Source organism: Arvicola amphibius, chromosome 1 (genome assembly GCF_903992535.2).
Source record: "Arvicola amphibius chromosome 1, mArvAmp1.2, whole genome shotgun sequence".
Classification (NCBI taxonomy): Eukaryota; Metazoa; Chordata; class Mammalia; order Rodentia; family Cricetidae; genus Arvicola; species Arvicola amphibius.
The window spans coordinates 181,842,784-181,856,704 of NC_052047.1; the positions used below are offsets into that span (position 1 = coordinate 181,842,784).

Below are 13,921 nucleotides of genomic sequence, written 5' to 3' on the forward strand. Positions count from 1 at the left end.
AGTCTCGGTGCTGAGAGGCAGAGGAAGGAGGATCCCTGGGGTTGCTGAACAGCCAGCCGGGCTAGTCAAACCGGTGAGCTCCAGGTTCAGTGAGAGACCTTGTCTCAACAATAAGTGAGGGCTAGAGAGATTTGCTGAGTGGTTAAGAGTACTAGATTCTCTTCAAGAGGACCTGGGTTCAATTCTTAGCACCCACATATGGCTCACAACCATCTTTAACTCCATCTCCACAGGGATCTAACACCCTCTTCTGATCTCTGAGGGTGCCAAGCTTGCATGGATACATAGACCTACTTGCTGTCAAAAAAGTATAATAATAATAATAATAATAATAATAATAATAATAATAATAATAACAAAGTTGAGAGAAGGGCTCGTGGTTAAGAATACTCACTACAGCCGGGCGGTGGTGGCGCACGCCTTTAATCCCAGCACTCGGGAGGCAGAGGCAGAGGCAGACGGATCTCTGTGAGTTCGAGGCCAGCCTGGTCTACAAGAGCTAGTTCCAGGACAGGCTCCAAAGCCACAGAGAAACTCTGTCTCGAAAAACAAAAACAAAAAACAAAACAAAACAAAACAAAACAAAGAATACTCACTACAAAATCATGATGACCAGAGTTCAGATCCCAGAACCCTGCCAGGCACGGTGGCACGTGCCTTCAACCCCAGCAGGAGCTGAGGCAGGAGGATATCCGTAAGTTAAAAACTAGCCTGGTCTACATAGTGAGTGAGTTCCAGGGCAGTTCAGGGAAAGACCCTGCCTGCCTCAAAACAGTTGAGAGTACCACAGAATACCTGATGGCCTCTGTATGCACACATAGGTTCAAACTTGCAAACATGCACGTGTGCACAGACCCACAAATATACATGCATATAAATACATGATTTTTAAAAGATCCTGTCTTAGTCACTGTTCTACTGCTGTGAAGAGACACCATGAACACAACAACTCTTATAAAGGAAAACATTTAATTGTGCTTGCTTACAATTTCAGAGTTTTAGTTCAATACCATGAAGGGGGAGCATGGTGGCATGCAGGCAGACATGTTGCTGGAGAGGTAGCTGGGAGTTCCACACCTGGATCTGTAGGCAACAGGAGGAGAGAAAGATACCTCAAAGCCCACCCTCAGTGACACACTTCCTCCAACAAGATCACACCTACTCCAAAAGGCCACCCCTCCTACTTTTCAAATAGTACCACTTTCTGGTGACCAAGCATTCAAATATATGAACCTGTGGGGGTCGTTATTCAAATCACCACAAGCATGATTTTAAATATAAGGTAGAGAGATAGAGGAAGATACCCAGAGTCAATCTATGGCTTTCATACACATCTAAATGTGTACACACACAAAAACAGGCTTGCTGTTTTCTCAGTTACCGTGTGTGTGTGTGTGTGTGTGTGTGTGTGTGTGTGTGCGCGCGCGCGTGCGCGCGCGTGTGGTTTTGAGGAAGTCTCATGTAGCCCAGGCTATCCTATAACTTGATATGTTATCTAGAATGACCTTGAACTCTCGTTCCTCCTGTCTCCATCTGCTAAGTACTGGGGATGTAGGAACATGAGGCGACCATAGGTAGGTCTCAGTTCCTTTTGTAACTGTCAGAGAGGCCAGCAGTCTCTTGCATATGCAGCCATGGACTCTAGACATAAGACAATTTGGAGTTAGGTTTTACCTAGATTAGCTCTGGCTGCCTTTTTTAAAATGTGCAGTTATGGGCCTGAAGAGATATTTAGTGGCTAGGAGCACTGGTTGTTCTTCCGTGGGACCCTGGTTTGATTCCTAGTACCTATATCACAGCTCACAACTATCTGTAATTTCAGTTCCAGGGAATCTGATGCCCTCTTCTGGATTCTGCAGGCACTGCATGCACATTCTGCACAGACATACATGCAGGCAAAACACCCATACCCATTAAATAAGTAAATAAAAATGTGTAATTATCTGGGCTGTGGTAGCACATGCCTTTAATTCAAGCATTTGGGAGGTGGAGTTAGGCAGATCTCTGTGTGTTGGATGCCAGCCTGGTGTACACAGTGAGTTCTAAAACAGCCAGGGCTATGTGGAAACCCTGTCTCAAAAACAAACAAACAAACAAACAAACAAAGAAGTGTAATTGTATCACATAATATAGGCATCTATACTATGTGGCAATTTCAAAAAACAAACTCTAGGCCACTGGTGAAGTGGTTCAGTGGGTAAAAGGTTTGCTGTACAACCTGAATTTGGCCCCTGGTACCTATCTGTCTAAAGGAGGAGAGACAGCCCAGTCATACAGTTGTCCTCTGACTGCTGCACGCTGTGGTACATGTGCCCACGCCCGATGTACATGCACAATAATAATAACTGGGGGGGGAAGCAAAGTTATGGTTCTGTTTCTTTGGGCCAGGAGGTCGTTGCTCAGGAACTGACACATCTGTCCCTGGTGGGGAGGTGGCATTGTTTCTTGGAGACTGCAGACTTGACAATGCCGGCTCTTCCAATCCCATTTGAGGTGTTGGCTGATTCCACTTCCTGTAACTGTGGGACAGACTAAGCCCTAACTGATTTCTTGCCAGCTGATGGCTACTCCCAGCTACTGGAGGCTTCTGGAAAGTTCCATGATTCCTGGCCACCCCAGCTTCCCCAAACTGTTGATAAGGAGTGTCCCTAGAGCGTGTCTACTCACAAGCCAGAGTCCTGCAGGACAAACTGTCACCATGTGTGCCACTTACCGTTGCCAATTATAGGTCCCATCCCTACTCCAAGAGAAGAGGTGCCACAAAAGCATGAGTTTTTGGAGACTAATGTCATAGGGAGCCACATTCCTGTCTGTCTGTCACATTCAAGCAAACAGAATTATTTTTCAAAACCAGGGCATACCCTGAGGTGCCCAGCAGTACTGCCAGGCCGCATAGGGAGTGTTGATCAGAAACTACAGCAGCTCAAAGGAGACGGGATGAGTGAGTCCTCCCAGAAATGAAGCCCTGGGCTATGCCAGCAAAGGAAGAATTCCAGGAAGCCAAGGTTCTAGTCAAGGTTAGGTAAAGCATGGATAGGCATTCAAAGAGGGAAGCCCCAGGTGCCCATTATAGCCTGGGACCCACAGCTGGCACCAGGCTGTAGCAGTTCAGAGGGTTTTCTGTTGTATATGTGTGGTGTCTTATACATGCTGAGTGGCTTGGTCTACCTGGGTTGTTACAATAAGACATCACAGACGGTAGCATCTAAGTAACATGGTGTCAGCCAGTTTCTCATCTGGGAGGACTTGTTTCCTGCTTCATAGATGGCACCAAATCTTGCTGTGTCTTGTAGTATGAATTCTAATGGTTCTTAATAATAAAAACCCTGGGTCAGCTATTAGGAGGTGAAAGCCGAAGGATCAGAAAAGCAGAGCAGCCAGACACTAGAGAGACTTTTTACCTCTAGGCATGCTCAGACCAAAGTGGCGATCCTGTCCTCAGACTGACTGCGTCTTCAGACTGACTGCTTCAGGCTGCTGTCTCAGATTGCATCTGGGCTCTTGTCTCCTCCCACCTTATACCCCTCTCTCTGCCCAGCCATATCACTCCTGTCTCCACCTCCCTGGTCCTGGGATTAAAGGTGTGAGCCACCCCCTGGCTCTCTTTCTCTTTGAGACTGATCAATTTAGTGTTGTCCAGGGTGACCTTGAACTCACAGACATCCTTTTGCCTCCCGAGTCCTGGGATTAAAGATGTGTGCCACCACTGCCTGGCCTCTAGTGGCTTAGCTCTGCACTCTGATCTTCAGGCAAAGCTTTATTTGTTAAGACACAAACAAAATATCACCATATGCCCTCCTCACATGAAGCAGCTCTCAGGAGCCTCTGTCATGAGGACATCTATCCTATGGGGGCTATGTTGAGAGGTGGGATCCTACCATGTGACCAGGTTATGAAATGGACATATTGCCATTCTCATTCAGTTGGGGGTCTCCCACAGAACTGAATTCGTCCCTGTGAGAGTTATAAACAGGTTATAAAGTAAGACTGCCCTTTGCATGCATCCATTCACCTTTCTGGTTTTCCACTATGGGTTGAGGCAGCTGTCGCCCTCACCAGATGTGGGTGTTCAAACAGGGACTTCCTAGCTTTCAGAACCAGGAGCCAGGATAAGCTTTTCCTTATCAGCTGTCCACTTCGAAGTGTTCTGGTCCAGTACGAGATGCACTAAGACAGAGGATGTGTCTGTGAAGATGCGGGTGGGGTGAGGATGCGAACTGGTAGGCTGACTGAAGCAGATGCTCCGCCCACCCCCATCCCCCTCCCCACCCAGTGTGGGTGGACCTCCCAATCAGGCGCAAGTCTGACCAGCACAAAAAGCCTTATCCTCCTGGAGTAAAGGGATGCTGGTGCCCTTTCAGTCTGCCTCCAGCCAGCCAACTGCTTGTCAGCCTCTGGCCTCCCTCCAGTCAATGCTTGTCAGCCTCTGGAATCCTGTGAGCTGATTTCTTGTGATCTCCTTCTCCCTCCCTCCCTTCCCTCCTCTCCCTCTCTCTTCCCCCCCCCCCCGTCCTTTCTCCTCCCCACTCTCTCTTCTCTCTCCTCCCCGCCCCTCTCTCTCCTTTCTCCCCATTATCTTGAGTGTTTCTCTGGAGAACCCCGCCTGGCACAAGGTTCCTCTCTCTACTCCAGCTTCCTCTGATTTTCTGGAATTTCTGCTCCCTACATACTTGTGTCACATGTTCCTTGGCTACCTGAGCATGAGTTCCAATGGGAGCAGCTACTAACCCAAATCACAGGAAAATGAGTCTGAGGGGCACCACCGTAGGTCAGAAATGGGGCAGGAGAAGTCAGCATGGAGTCTTATAGAGCCTCCCACATCAGGAGCTCGATATCAGCAAGGGCTGAGGCAGGTAAGGGTGGAGGACTCAACTCCCAAAATCCTTAGCCTTACTTGATCCATGACCCAGTCAGCTGCGTGAGTCAGGCTATGTCTCTCTGGTAGCTTGCATGACTTTGATGTCTTTGGGGCATGGCAGCAGTTTTATTCCACTTGAGTAGGCTAGGAAGGTTTCTTGGGGACAGAGTAGAGCCAGGGTGGTGTCTTTAGACAGGGTTTCCAAGTAACTATGGAGTCAGTCCTGGAACTTGCTTTGTAGACCAGGCTGGCTTCAAACTCATAGAGATCTGCCTGCCTCTGCCCCCGGAGTGCTGGGTTAAAGGTGTGTACCACCACCGCCTGGCACTTTTCCACCTTTTTTAGAGAGTCCAGTGGTGACCTGAGGCTGGAGAGCCAACTGGTCATAGAAAGGAGGCCACATTTGGTTTTTGCTGAGTGTTCAGAGTGTGTGTGTCTTGTGACGTTTCCTGTGGGGCTGGCCTTCCTGGGAAATTTCTGGTTAAAGTGGATCTGGAGACTGATGGTGGCTGTAGTGGTTCCTAGTGTCCATAGATGGAGATTGAGTTCCTTGTTCTGCTACGACTTGCTCAACCTCTCTGAATCTCCCTGTCCTCCTGCCACACGGAGACAATGAAATTGTCAGTCCGCACGTGTTTTAGGGGATGCACTGTTGAACTTCAGTGTTGCCCTCCCAGTCCATCTTCCTGCATTAAAGGGTGAGGTGGGATCCAGGGACATCCCCATCCTGAGGTCCCACAGCAGGAGAAACACATAGCAGGCAGAATCAGGCCCCCCAAGTGTGGCCTGTATACCCACCCCTCCTCTCAGAGTTCTGCCTGGCTCCATTGACCCTTCTCCAGGCATTTGGACCTTTCTCTTTCCCACCACACAGGGAAAGAGTTTCATCTTCTCCCAGACTAACGCTGAAGTACCAGATACACACGGTGATGAAAGTCTACATCTGGGGACCAGATGTGCGAGTTAGGTTTCTTTCTCGTGCACCGTAGCACACTAGGTGATTGGATAATCCGTGAAACCCTCCTATGCTTCAGTTTCCCCATTTGGAACTGAGGGCAGTTTTTTAAAGTGCCTGTCTCACAGAACTGTTGTGGGAGGTGAACCAGGCAAGGGTGGAAAGCAGTCTGCACTGCCTGGTGCCCTGTGGTGTCAGATCTTCCTCTGGGGCTATTCCCACTCCTCCCTGAGCCCCTTGGCCAGGCAATTCCCAGCTGCAGTCAGCTGGGGCCTTCCATGTTCCCATCAGAGACCCAGGGGGAGACTCTATTAACACCTGCGGGCCTCTTTTTAAGGCATGATCTAAGGGGCAACAGTGAGTCTCTGGGGACCTTGTGGTTCCTAGTCTGACTAGCTGATATCCCACGGGGTGAGCAGGGGCTAGGTTGAGATTGCCATTCAAATATCTTCAGCACTGTCTAAGCCTGAATGTTGTCCCTAGCCCCTGCCTCCCTCAGACTGCTTGGCTTCAGAAAGGGCCTGGGGACCTCTTGAGTGCCTAAATGAACAAACTCAGGACTTGCCTAACTACAGACTCTCCACTTTGGAGAAACATATTGCCTTATCCCTTGAAGCTGCAGACTGAACACACACCGTGAGAGATTACTGGGGAAAGAGCAGTCGTGGTCTTGTATTCTAGGTATACCCAGTGTGTGTGTGGTGGGGCATCCAGCAAGCTCAGAGCCCCTGGAGATAGCCACTCCCAAGGTCTGTCTTTCCTTCCTTCTGGGATGAACACTACTCACCCTCCATGACACCTGTGACTGAAAATTCCCAGACTTCCCCCAACGACTTCTCCCTGTCTCTCCTGTAGTTTACTTATGACCCTTTTCCTTGTCTTTTGTGTTCACAGCTGTCCCCTAGCAACCAGCAGAGTGCCAACACTTGAGAATAGGAGCAGGTCCTCTTTGTTCCTGCTTTCACAACCATGTTTGCATCTGCCAGGTGCTTAGACTAGATGCATTGAATTGGACAGAATCAAAGCTTTTCTTTAGTGCATGGTTGCACTTCTCCAGAAAGTCTGCTCCACTGCCTCTTGGAATATTCTCAAGATTCCTGAGGCTAAAAATATCGTCCCAAAGCTATTGGACTCTACCATGTAAGGAGCCGAGTTGAGACTCCCGAAGTTGAAAGTTTATGCCCACCAGGTGGCGCCCTAACACACACATCTCCAGATGCCATTTTAAGAAGATGAAAGAGACATGGCTCAGAGGTTAAGAGCATTGCCTGCTCTTTTAAAGGTCCTGAGTTCAATTCCCAGCAACCACATGGTGCCTCACAACCATCTGTAATGGGGTCTGGTGCCCTCTTCTGGCCTGCAGGCATACACACAGACAGAATACTGTATACATAATACATAAATTTTAAAAAAGATGAAAGAATTCTCTTCTCTTCCTCCTATTGTCTTATAGGCTCTCTGCTCACAGAAATGCCCTCTGCAGTCCAGCAGCCAGATCCAGCTGCAAGACTGATCCAGCTGCTAGACTGATGCACTGAGTGCATCCCTCCAGGTGCTGCTGAGTTAGACGTGCAGGTTTGGATTCCAGTATGACACAGACTCTGCTTCTTTGGGTGAATCCCTTTTCTGGGTCCCTGCAAGAGTAGGAAACAAAACATGGGTAATATGTAAAAATGCTTGGATTGTAGAGGAGGAGTCAGCTTCACCCGGGTCTTCCTGAGTGTTCAGCAGCTCCTAGGACAAGGTCTGCTGCTTTAACCTTCTGAGCCCGCCTGTCCCTGTCAGTGGATCAGGGCTAAGAACAAGTATCTCACAGTGTTGGTAACCAACAACTGGATCAGTAAATACAACTTCTTGCCACAGGGCCTAACACAGTAAACATTCTGTTGCCAGGGCCACATATATTCTGTGTTCCTGGCCTCTAAAATGGCACTCAGTATTTACTAAGCACTCATTGTCTGCCTGCTGCACTGAACAGGTGATCAGATGCAGCGGGCTAGGCATCCCCTCCTCCATGCGCAGCTACGGGGGTAGCGGAGCAGTGGCAGGCTGACGACTCCAGGGCTCTGCTCTCATATGGTTGGTGTGGTTGCTACACACCACGGTTTAAGCATTTGCATTTGGAGCGTTCCTGGTAGTGTATGCAGGCTGGGGTGGCCGACAGGCCAAACCTTTTTTCTTCAAAGTAGAGCCAGGCTGCTGGAAAGGGATCTGCTCTGCCAGGCCAGGGGACACTGAGTTAAGAAACAGGATATGAAGGGGGAGCTTTACAGTGTAGAATCAGCAGGAGGTGTGATGCAGGCATTGTCCCGTAGGAATGTGGCTTGCTTAGTTCTAGTACTGTTCCTATAGCCACTCGACAGTCAGCTCCATTTATATGTACTAAGGGGCTCCTGTATGCCAGGCTCAGGCAAAGATGGATTAGATCGGCTAGACCATGGTTTTTGACGTAGCTGACTCAAGAACCACTGCAGGGGAATGGTTCAAATGGAGGCCTAGACAAGTAAATAATTATCTGTCCGCCAGCTAAGGTTTGGAAAATAAAGGACCTTCTGAATTCACGTGGGAAACTTGCAAGAAGAGACAGAGTTTGGGCAAGGGTGGGGGAAGGAAGTGGAAAAAACAAGAAATTGGAACTTGGTTGGGGACAGATTACACAATCCATGCCACATTGACATGGCACAGCGCCATCCTGTGCTCAGTGAGGAAAAGCGCTGCTTAAGAACAGGTCTTGTTTCAGCACTAAGGTTGGCACCTGTGGGGAGAGGGGAGTGAGAAGAAGCCCTCAACTGCTTTCCTGGTCTGAACCCCTCTAGACTTCAGGAAAATGAAGAAAACGACTGTTCTCATTGCTTGTGTTGTTGGCGGCTTACACGAGAATACATGTAGAACACGGGCTATGTAATGTCAATACACTTTGGCATCAGTGGGCTTTCTGCCATCTGGGTGAATAGTTAAACACACAGGATATGCTGTCTCTTAGACCTGGGCCCATGTCCTGGCCATGTTAGGTGGCATATTTTTAATCTAAGCAAGAGACAAAGATGGCTAGGAAGGAAAAGCTGAAAGTGCTTGGCATTGCTATGTTCTGTGAGCTGTGGGTGAGGCAGCCGGGCCTCCAGTAAGTGACGGTTCCTTACTCTGAACAAGAGAATTTCATAGCTGACAGTCTGAGCTCGGCTTTGGACAGGACGAGTTTGTGGTGGGCAAGTGAGGGTATTGAGGGTGTCCCAGAGAGGGAGCAGCTGTCAGTCCAGGCCTCCTGCTCACTTGTGGCACCCAGGCGTGCCAGGAGGCCTCCATGGGAGAGACTTATGTCTTCCATCTCCTATGAGATGTGTTAATCAAGGGGGTTCGGACACAGGCTATGAGGACGCTGTTTGTAGACAGTTTCCTTCTCGAAGACTAGCCAAGGCCTGCGAGGCAGGGCGAGCTGGGGTGGCTCCAGATGTGGCAAACTTGGCCCAGCAGCGCGGGCAGCCGGGGAGGGGAAGGGGGTAAGGCCTGCCAAGGGCTAGGGGGTGCGGGCCTTAGGTCCTGGCTGGAGGCTGAAGGAATGAGAGCGGAGGAGAAAGGGGGGGAGCCAGGGTGAAGGGCGACGGCAGGAAGCCGAGAGGCGCGAGCAGGGGTGGAGACCGACGAGGGGACGGCCAAAGAGCGGGTAGGAGGGCTGGAGAGAGCGAGAAGAAAGAGGAGGAGAGAGGGAAGGAAGAAGGGTGGCGAGGAGAAGCAGCGCTAAGGACCCGGAGCGGAGGGAGGCGCGCAGGCCGCAGCGGGAGCAGCGGGGACAGCGGGCTCGGGGCCGGGCCGCCCCAGCGAGCTAGGCGCAGCCATTCCGCTGCTCGGGGCACCGCCACCGCCGCCACCGCGCCCGGGGACCATGCTCCCGCCACCCCCGCGCCAGCCACCGCCCCAGGCGCGCTCGGCCCGCGGATCCCTGCGCCTGCAGCGGGCCTTCCTGCGCGGCCCGTGGGGCGTGCTGCGTCTGCTGCAGCTGCTGGCGGGAGCCGCCTTCTGGATCACCATCGCCACCAGCAAGTACCAGGGCCCCGTGCACTTCGCGCTCTTCGTGTCCGTGCTCTTCTGGTTGCTCACCCTGGGGCTCTACTTCATCACTCTGCTGGGCAAGCAGGAGCTGGTGCCCGTGCTGGGCTCGCGCTGGCTCGTGGTCAACGTGGCACACGACCTGCTGGCCGCGGCTCTCTATGGGGCCGCGACGGGCATCATGATCGACCAGACGCAGCGCCACAGCTACTGCAACCTCAAGAGCTACCGGTTGCCTTGCGCCTACCATGCCTTCCTGGCGGCCTCCGTCTGCGGCGGCCTCTGCCTTGGCCTCTACCTGCTCTCGGCGCTCTATGGCTGTTGCCGTCGCTACCAGGGCAAGGAGGAGGTGGTGTGAGGCCGTCTGCTCCCCACTGCGGCCCAGATCGGTGCGGGGATCCCTCCCGAGCCCTTCCTGCCGCCGCCCCGTGCCGGTGCGCCCCTGCACCCTCTCCCTGTCTGTGTTTCCACTACCCGCGCCCTGGATCCCCGACGTTCAGTTCCAATCTGACTGCTGCACTGCAGCTCAACCCGGCTATCAGCTTCCAGGGACCAGTGCAGCTATCCGAGGCCCTGACGCACACACTCAGATGGGCTGCCTCAGGCGAAGCCTTGAAGTCCCTCTCCCCATTCCTTGTCTAGAGCTAGACGTGGACAGGCGCCGCTGCGTAGATCCGGGGGAGGCTCCCAAATTGGAACCAGTCTTTGGGCTGCGCCACTGCCCCCTCCCTCCTGTCCTGCAGTCGGAAGAGCATCCCTTCCCTGCCCCCTCTTCCAGCCTAGGGTGCTGTAGAATACAGTCAGGCAGCTGCAAGCGGAGCTGGGGACAGGCCTTAGCTGGTGCTGGAATGAACGACGTCTTTAGTTACAGTTTGGATCTCTCCCTGCGCAGCCCTGCATCATCGAAGTCTTTGGGTGGGGCGAGCTACAGGAGTGGTGGATAGCGAAAGCCAGCTGGCTGTACCTTAGTAAACATTGCGAGTCTCCCCGCATTTTTCCTTGGGGTTCATTCAGATCAGGCCAAAAGTACTAACTTCTCTGGTCTCTCAGATGTCACTCACCAGCTTCTGCTGCACCCCGCCCTTAAATATGTTTGTATTAGGGATCCTATATGACCAACAACGATTGTTAAGGTGATGCCCATCCCTTTGGGGACCCAGATCCCGCGCTTAGGAACAGCTATTTTAAGATAAGAACCACACCCTTTCCTCTAAAGCAGTGTGTTCTCTAGGGAGCCAGTCAGGTACTACCTCCAACAGAAGGCTTAGAAGGCAAATTGGTCTGTCAATGGTGCTGTCTTCCCGTGAAGATTCACAATGCCAGCAGGAGGTCTCAGAAATCCCGAAGGTACAGCCCACACATGGTCATTTAGTTTGCTAAGTTACTACGACTGGGCCTGAGCCATTCCCACCTCAAGATTGCCACAATTTGACCCACTGAAGATTAGGAAACTCCTCTTTCACTGGGACTTTCTCTAACTGGGGGTCCACCCAATGACAAAAGAGCTGAATGTCCTTCACCAGCCAGAGACCTGAGGACTGTTGAATATTCTTTCACATCGCGGAGAAGAATGACGCGAAGGTTGTCCAGGTGGTTTCCCGGTCAAAATGGCCATCACTCTCGTAAGAGATTCCAGCACTGACTCTGAGCAGCTGGTGGGGTGAGCTCTGCCACCACATTGAGAACTCTCTGGACCTGGGGTGGACAGCTGGTTCCACCTCTAAGGTAAGACATTTTTGGATAACTGGGAAGTGTCATCAGCCTGTGAACAGAAAGCATGGTGCCAACTCCGTTTCCAAAAATGAAAGCGGTTTTACTCAAAGCAGGTAGGAAGAGTGGCGTCGACAAGCACAGTGGTGACCATAGATGTTGTGAGAATTCATTGGCTTTACTAACTCTACAAAGGTCTAGTTACAAGCACAAGGAGCTAGGGCACTGCCTGCTAGAGACAGCCCGGTGTTCCTGTCATGTGGAGGGCGCATGTATCAGGGAGCCGCACTCGGCCCTCGCCATTGCATTTCAAGCTCCGTGTGGAGGTGTTGGGTTTGTCTGCTGTGGGCATGAGGGCAGTGGGTGGAGTGGAGTTCGAGTTTTATGTTGCACTTTCTGGAGCCCTACTGAGTGGATATGCTGCTTGCATGCATGTGTTCTCTGTGTAGTACCATGAGACCAAAGCCAAAGTCCTTGGTATAATGAATAAACAAGGGTGGCTTTGAAGCTGACAGCCCAGCTTCTTTTATACTATGAATAGTAAGGCTCAACACATATTTGATGTGGTTAATATTTTTTTTTCTGGGGCTAAGGCTGTGGCGTGATGGTAGAACAATGAACAGCATGTATGAGGCCCTTGGTTCATGACCGAGTATAAGAAATATTTTTTCCTAAATTGGTAAAATATGCATGACCTGAAATTTACCCTTGTAACCAGCTTTAAGGGCAGGTTGGTGGCAGTAAAGACAGTCACACAACTATATAGCCATCACCACTGTATCTCTCCAGAACAGTTTCATCTTTAAAAGTCTGTATCCACTAGGATTATGGGAGTTTGGTTGGGTATGCTCACACAGGCATGTAATTCTAGCATGTTGGAGGTTTTGGAGGGTGAATTATGAATTTAAGGGCAGCCTGGGCTACATAATGATTTCCAGGCCATCCCCAGTACATAGTAAGACCCCATCCTCTAAAGAAACAAAACAACAAAAGAAATATGGGGGGGATTTTGCTGGTTTTTTTTTTCCTGTCTGGGAAATCCCAGAACACAACCTTCGACGCTCTTCATTGTCTTGGGCTAGCTCAACTGCCACGTTCCACAGAGGGTGACTTTCACTCCAACCAGAGACAGTAGCAGTCTGTGCCCGAGGTGGGCTTTGTTGGGTCATCTGGGACACCTTGCTAGCCAGTGACTTTTGTTCTTATGTTGCAGGTTTTCGTGTTGCTGAGGCCTCAAAGACTCCACTGTGGTCAAGCTGCCACAGCCCTGCCTACTTGGCTACACTGGTCTACTCCGGGCCATCAAAAGGTTTGGGAGTCTCCACTGCCGTGGGGCAGGTTTAAAACAAGAAGTCTCTCCTTTACACTGTGTGGTGGAAGAGCCATGGTGGGGAAGGCTGATTTCTTCCTTGATGCGAGAGGACTCCCGATTCTCCTACATTATAATTTTGGGCACAAGATTCTAGACACTTGGGACTGATCTCTGTCCATTCCCGAAACGATGGGTCTCAATCCCAGCTGCATCCTTTACCTGTTTGTCTTTTGTAGATCACTAAGCTCAGGTCCAGTTCCCCGAGGAGCTCAGCCCCGGTGCCGGGTCTGTGGCAGGTGACCTTACTCAGGGGCACGCATCTTGGCCTTGCCGCCAGTGCCTCATCTACCCAGATGTGCCTGGAGCATTCCAGAGCTCACTAGCTCTTCTTGATGTGCCTTCCAGCTTGGCCTCCAGCAGCTTGGTGTCCCCTCAGTCTGCCACACGTGAGAAGGATGGATGGGACTGCTGGGCCACCTGCCTTTCCTCAAATGCCACAGAATGACTAGCTGACGTGGCCCAGAGCATTTGGATACTGGCAGTAGTCTCATGGGCATACCTCTCTGACACCAGGACCCAGGCCAGGCCAAGACCACCCAGACAGCTCCCAACTACAAGTCTGGGGCCTCTTGTGGGCCCAGAGAACAACTTCAATAGTATGCGCAAAGGCCAAGAAGGGGTGGATTTTGGTATAGGGAGGGTGGCTGGGGGGAGGGGCCATGTGCCTTATGCAGTAGTGTAGTCGTGGTTACCCCAGGATGCTTTCTGGAATAAAGTTTGGTTTGTCTGATCTTGTGTCTGCATCTTATATCCTAGTCCTCTGTGGTAACTTTCAGCTGGGTTCCCCTAGCAACCCACCCTGGCCTTCTAAGGGGAAGGGAAAATGAGCTCACAGGTTTCCATTGTGGTTAGTAGGGCCCCCCCCCCCCCCCCCCCCGAGGGCAAGCTCCAGAGAGGGACACTCTGTTTTTTGTCAGTGTGAAAGGGAACTGCAGAGGTTTCCTCCCTCCTGTCTGCTCTCTATTGGCCCCTGTTCATGGGT

At 51.2% G+C, this 13,921-nt stretch overlaps 1 protein-coding gene across 2 annotated transcripts; it reads left to right on the top strand.

Moving 5' to 3' along the window:
* The first annotated feature begins 8,793 nt into the window (after window positions 1–8,793).
* On the top strand, window positions 8,794–13,669 carry Marveld1 (MARVEL domain containing 1). Of its 2 annotated transcripts, XM_042055059.1 has the most exons (3): window positions 9,339–10,123; window positions 10,218–11,582; window positions 12,781–13,669. In XM_042055059.1, the coding sequence occupies exons 1-2, from the start codon at window positions 9,694–9,696 to the stop codon at window positions 10,799–10,801; spliced, it is 1,014 nt and encodes a 337-aa protein (XP_041910993.1). In that variant the 5' UTR covers window positions 9,339–9,693; the 3' UTR covers window positions 10,802–11,582; window positions 12,781–13,669. The 2 variants fall into 2 exon arrangements, with proteins under 2 accessions (XP_041910994.1, XP_041910993.1); XM_042055060.1 differs by having other exon boundaries at window positions 8,794–11,582.
* Window positions 13,670–13,921: the final 252 nt, after the last annotated feature.

Excerpts from the sequence above, each read along its gene's own strand:
- Marveld1 (XM_042055059.1), top strand. The coding sequence starts at position 9,694 with ATGCTCCCGCCACCCCCGCGCCAGCCACCGCCCCAGGCGCGCTCGGCC. Across the intron at positions 10,124-10,217 it reads CCATGCCTTCCTGGCGGCCT|CCGTCTGCTCCCCACTGCGG; the intron begins CCGTCTGCGGCG and ends GGTGGTGTGAGG.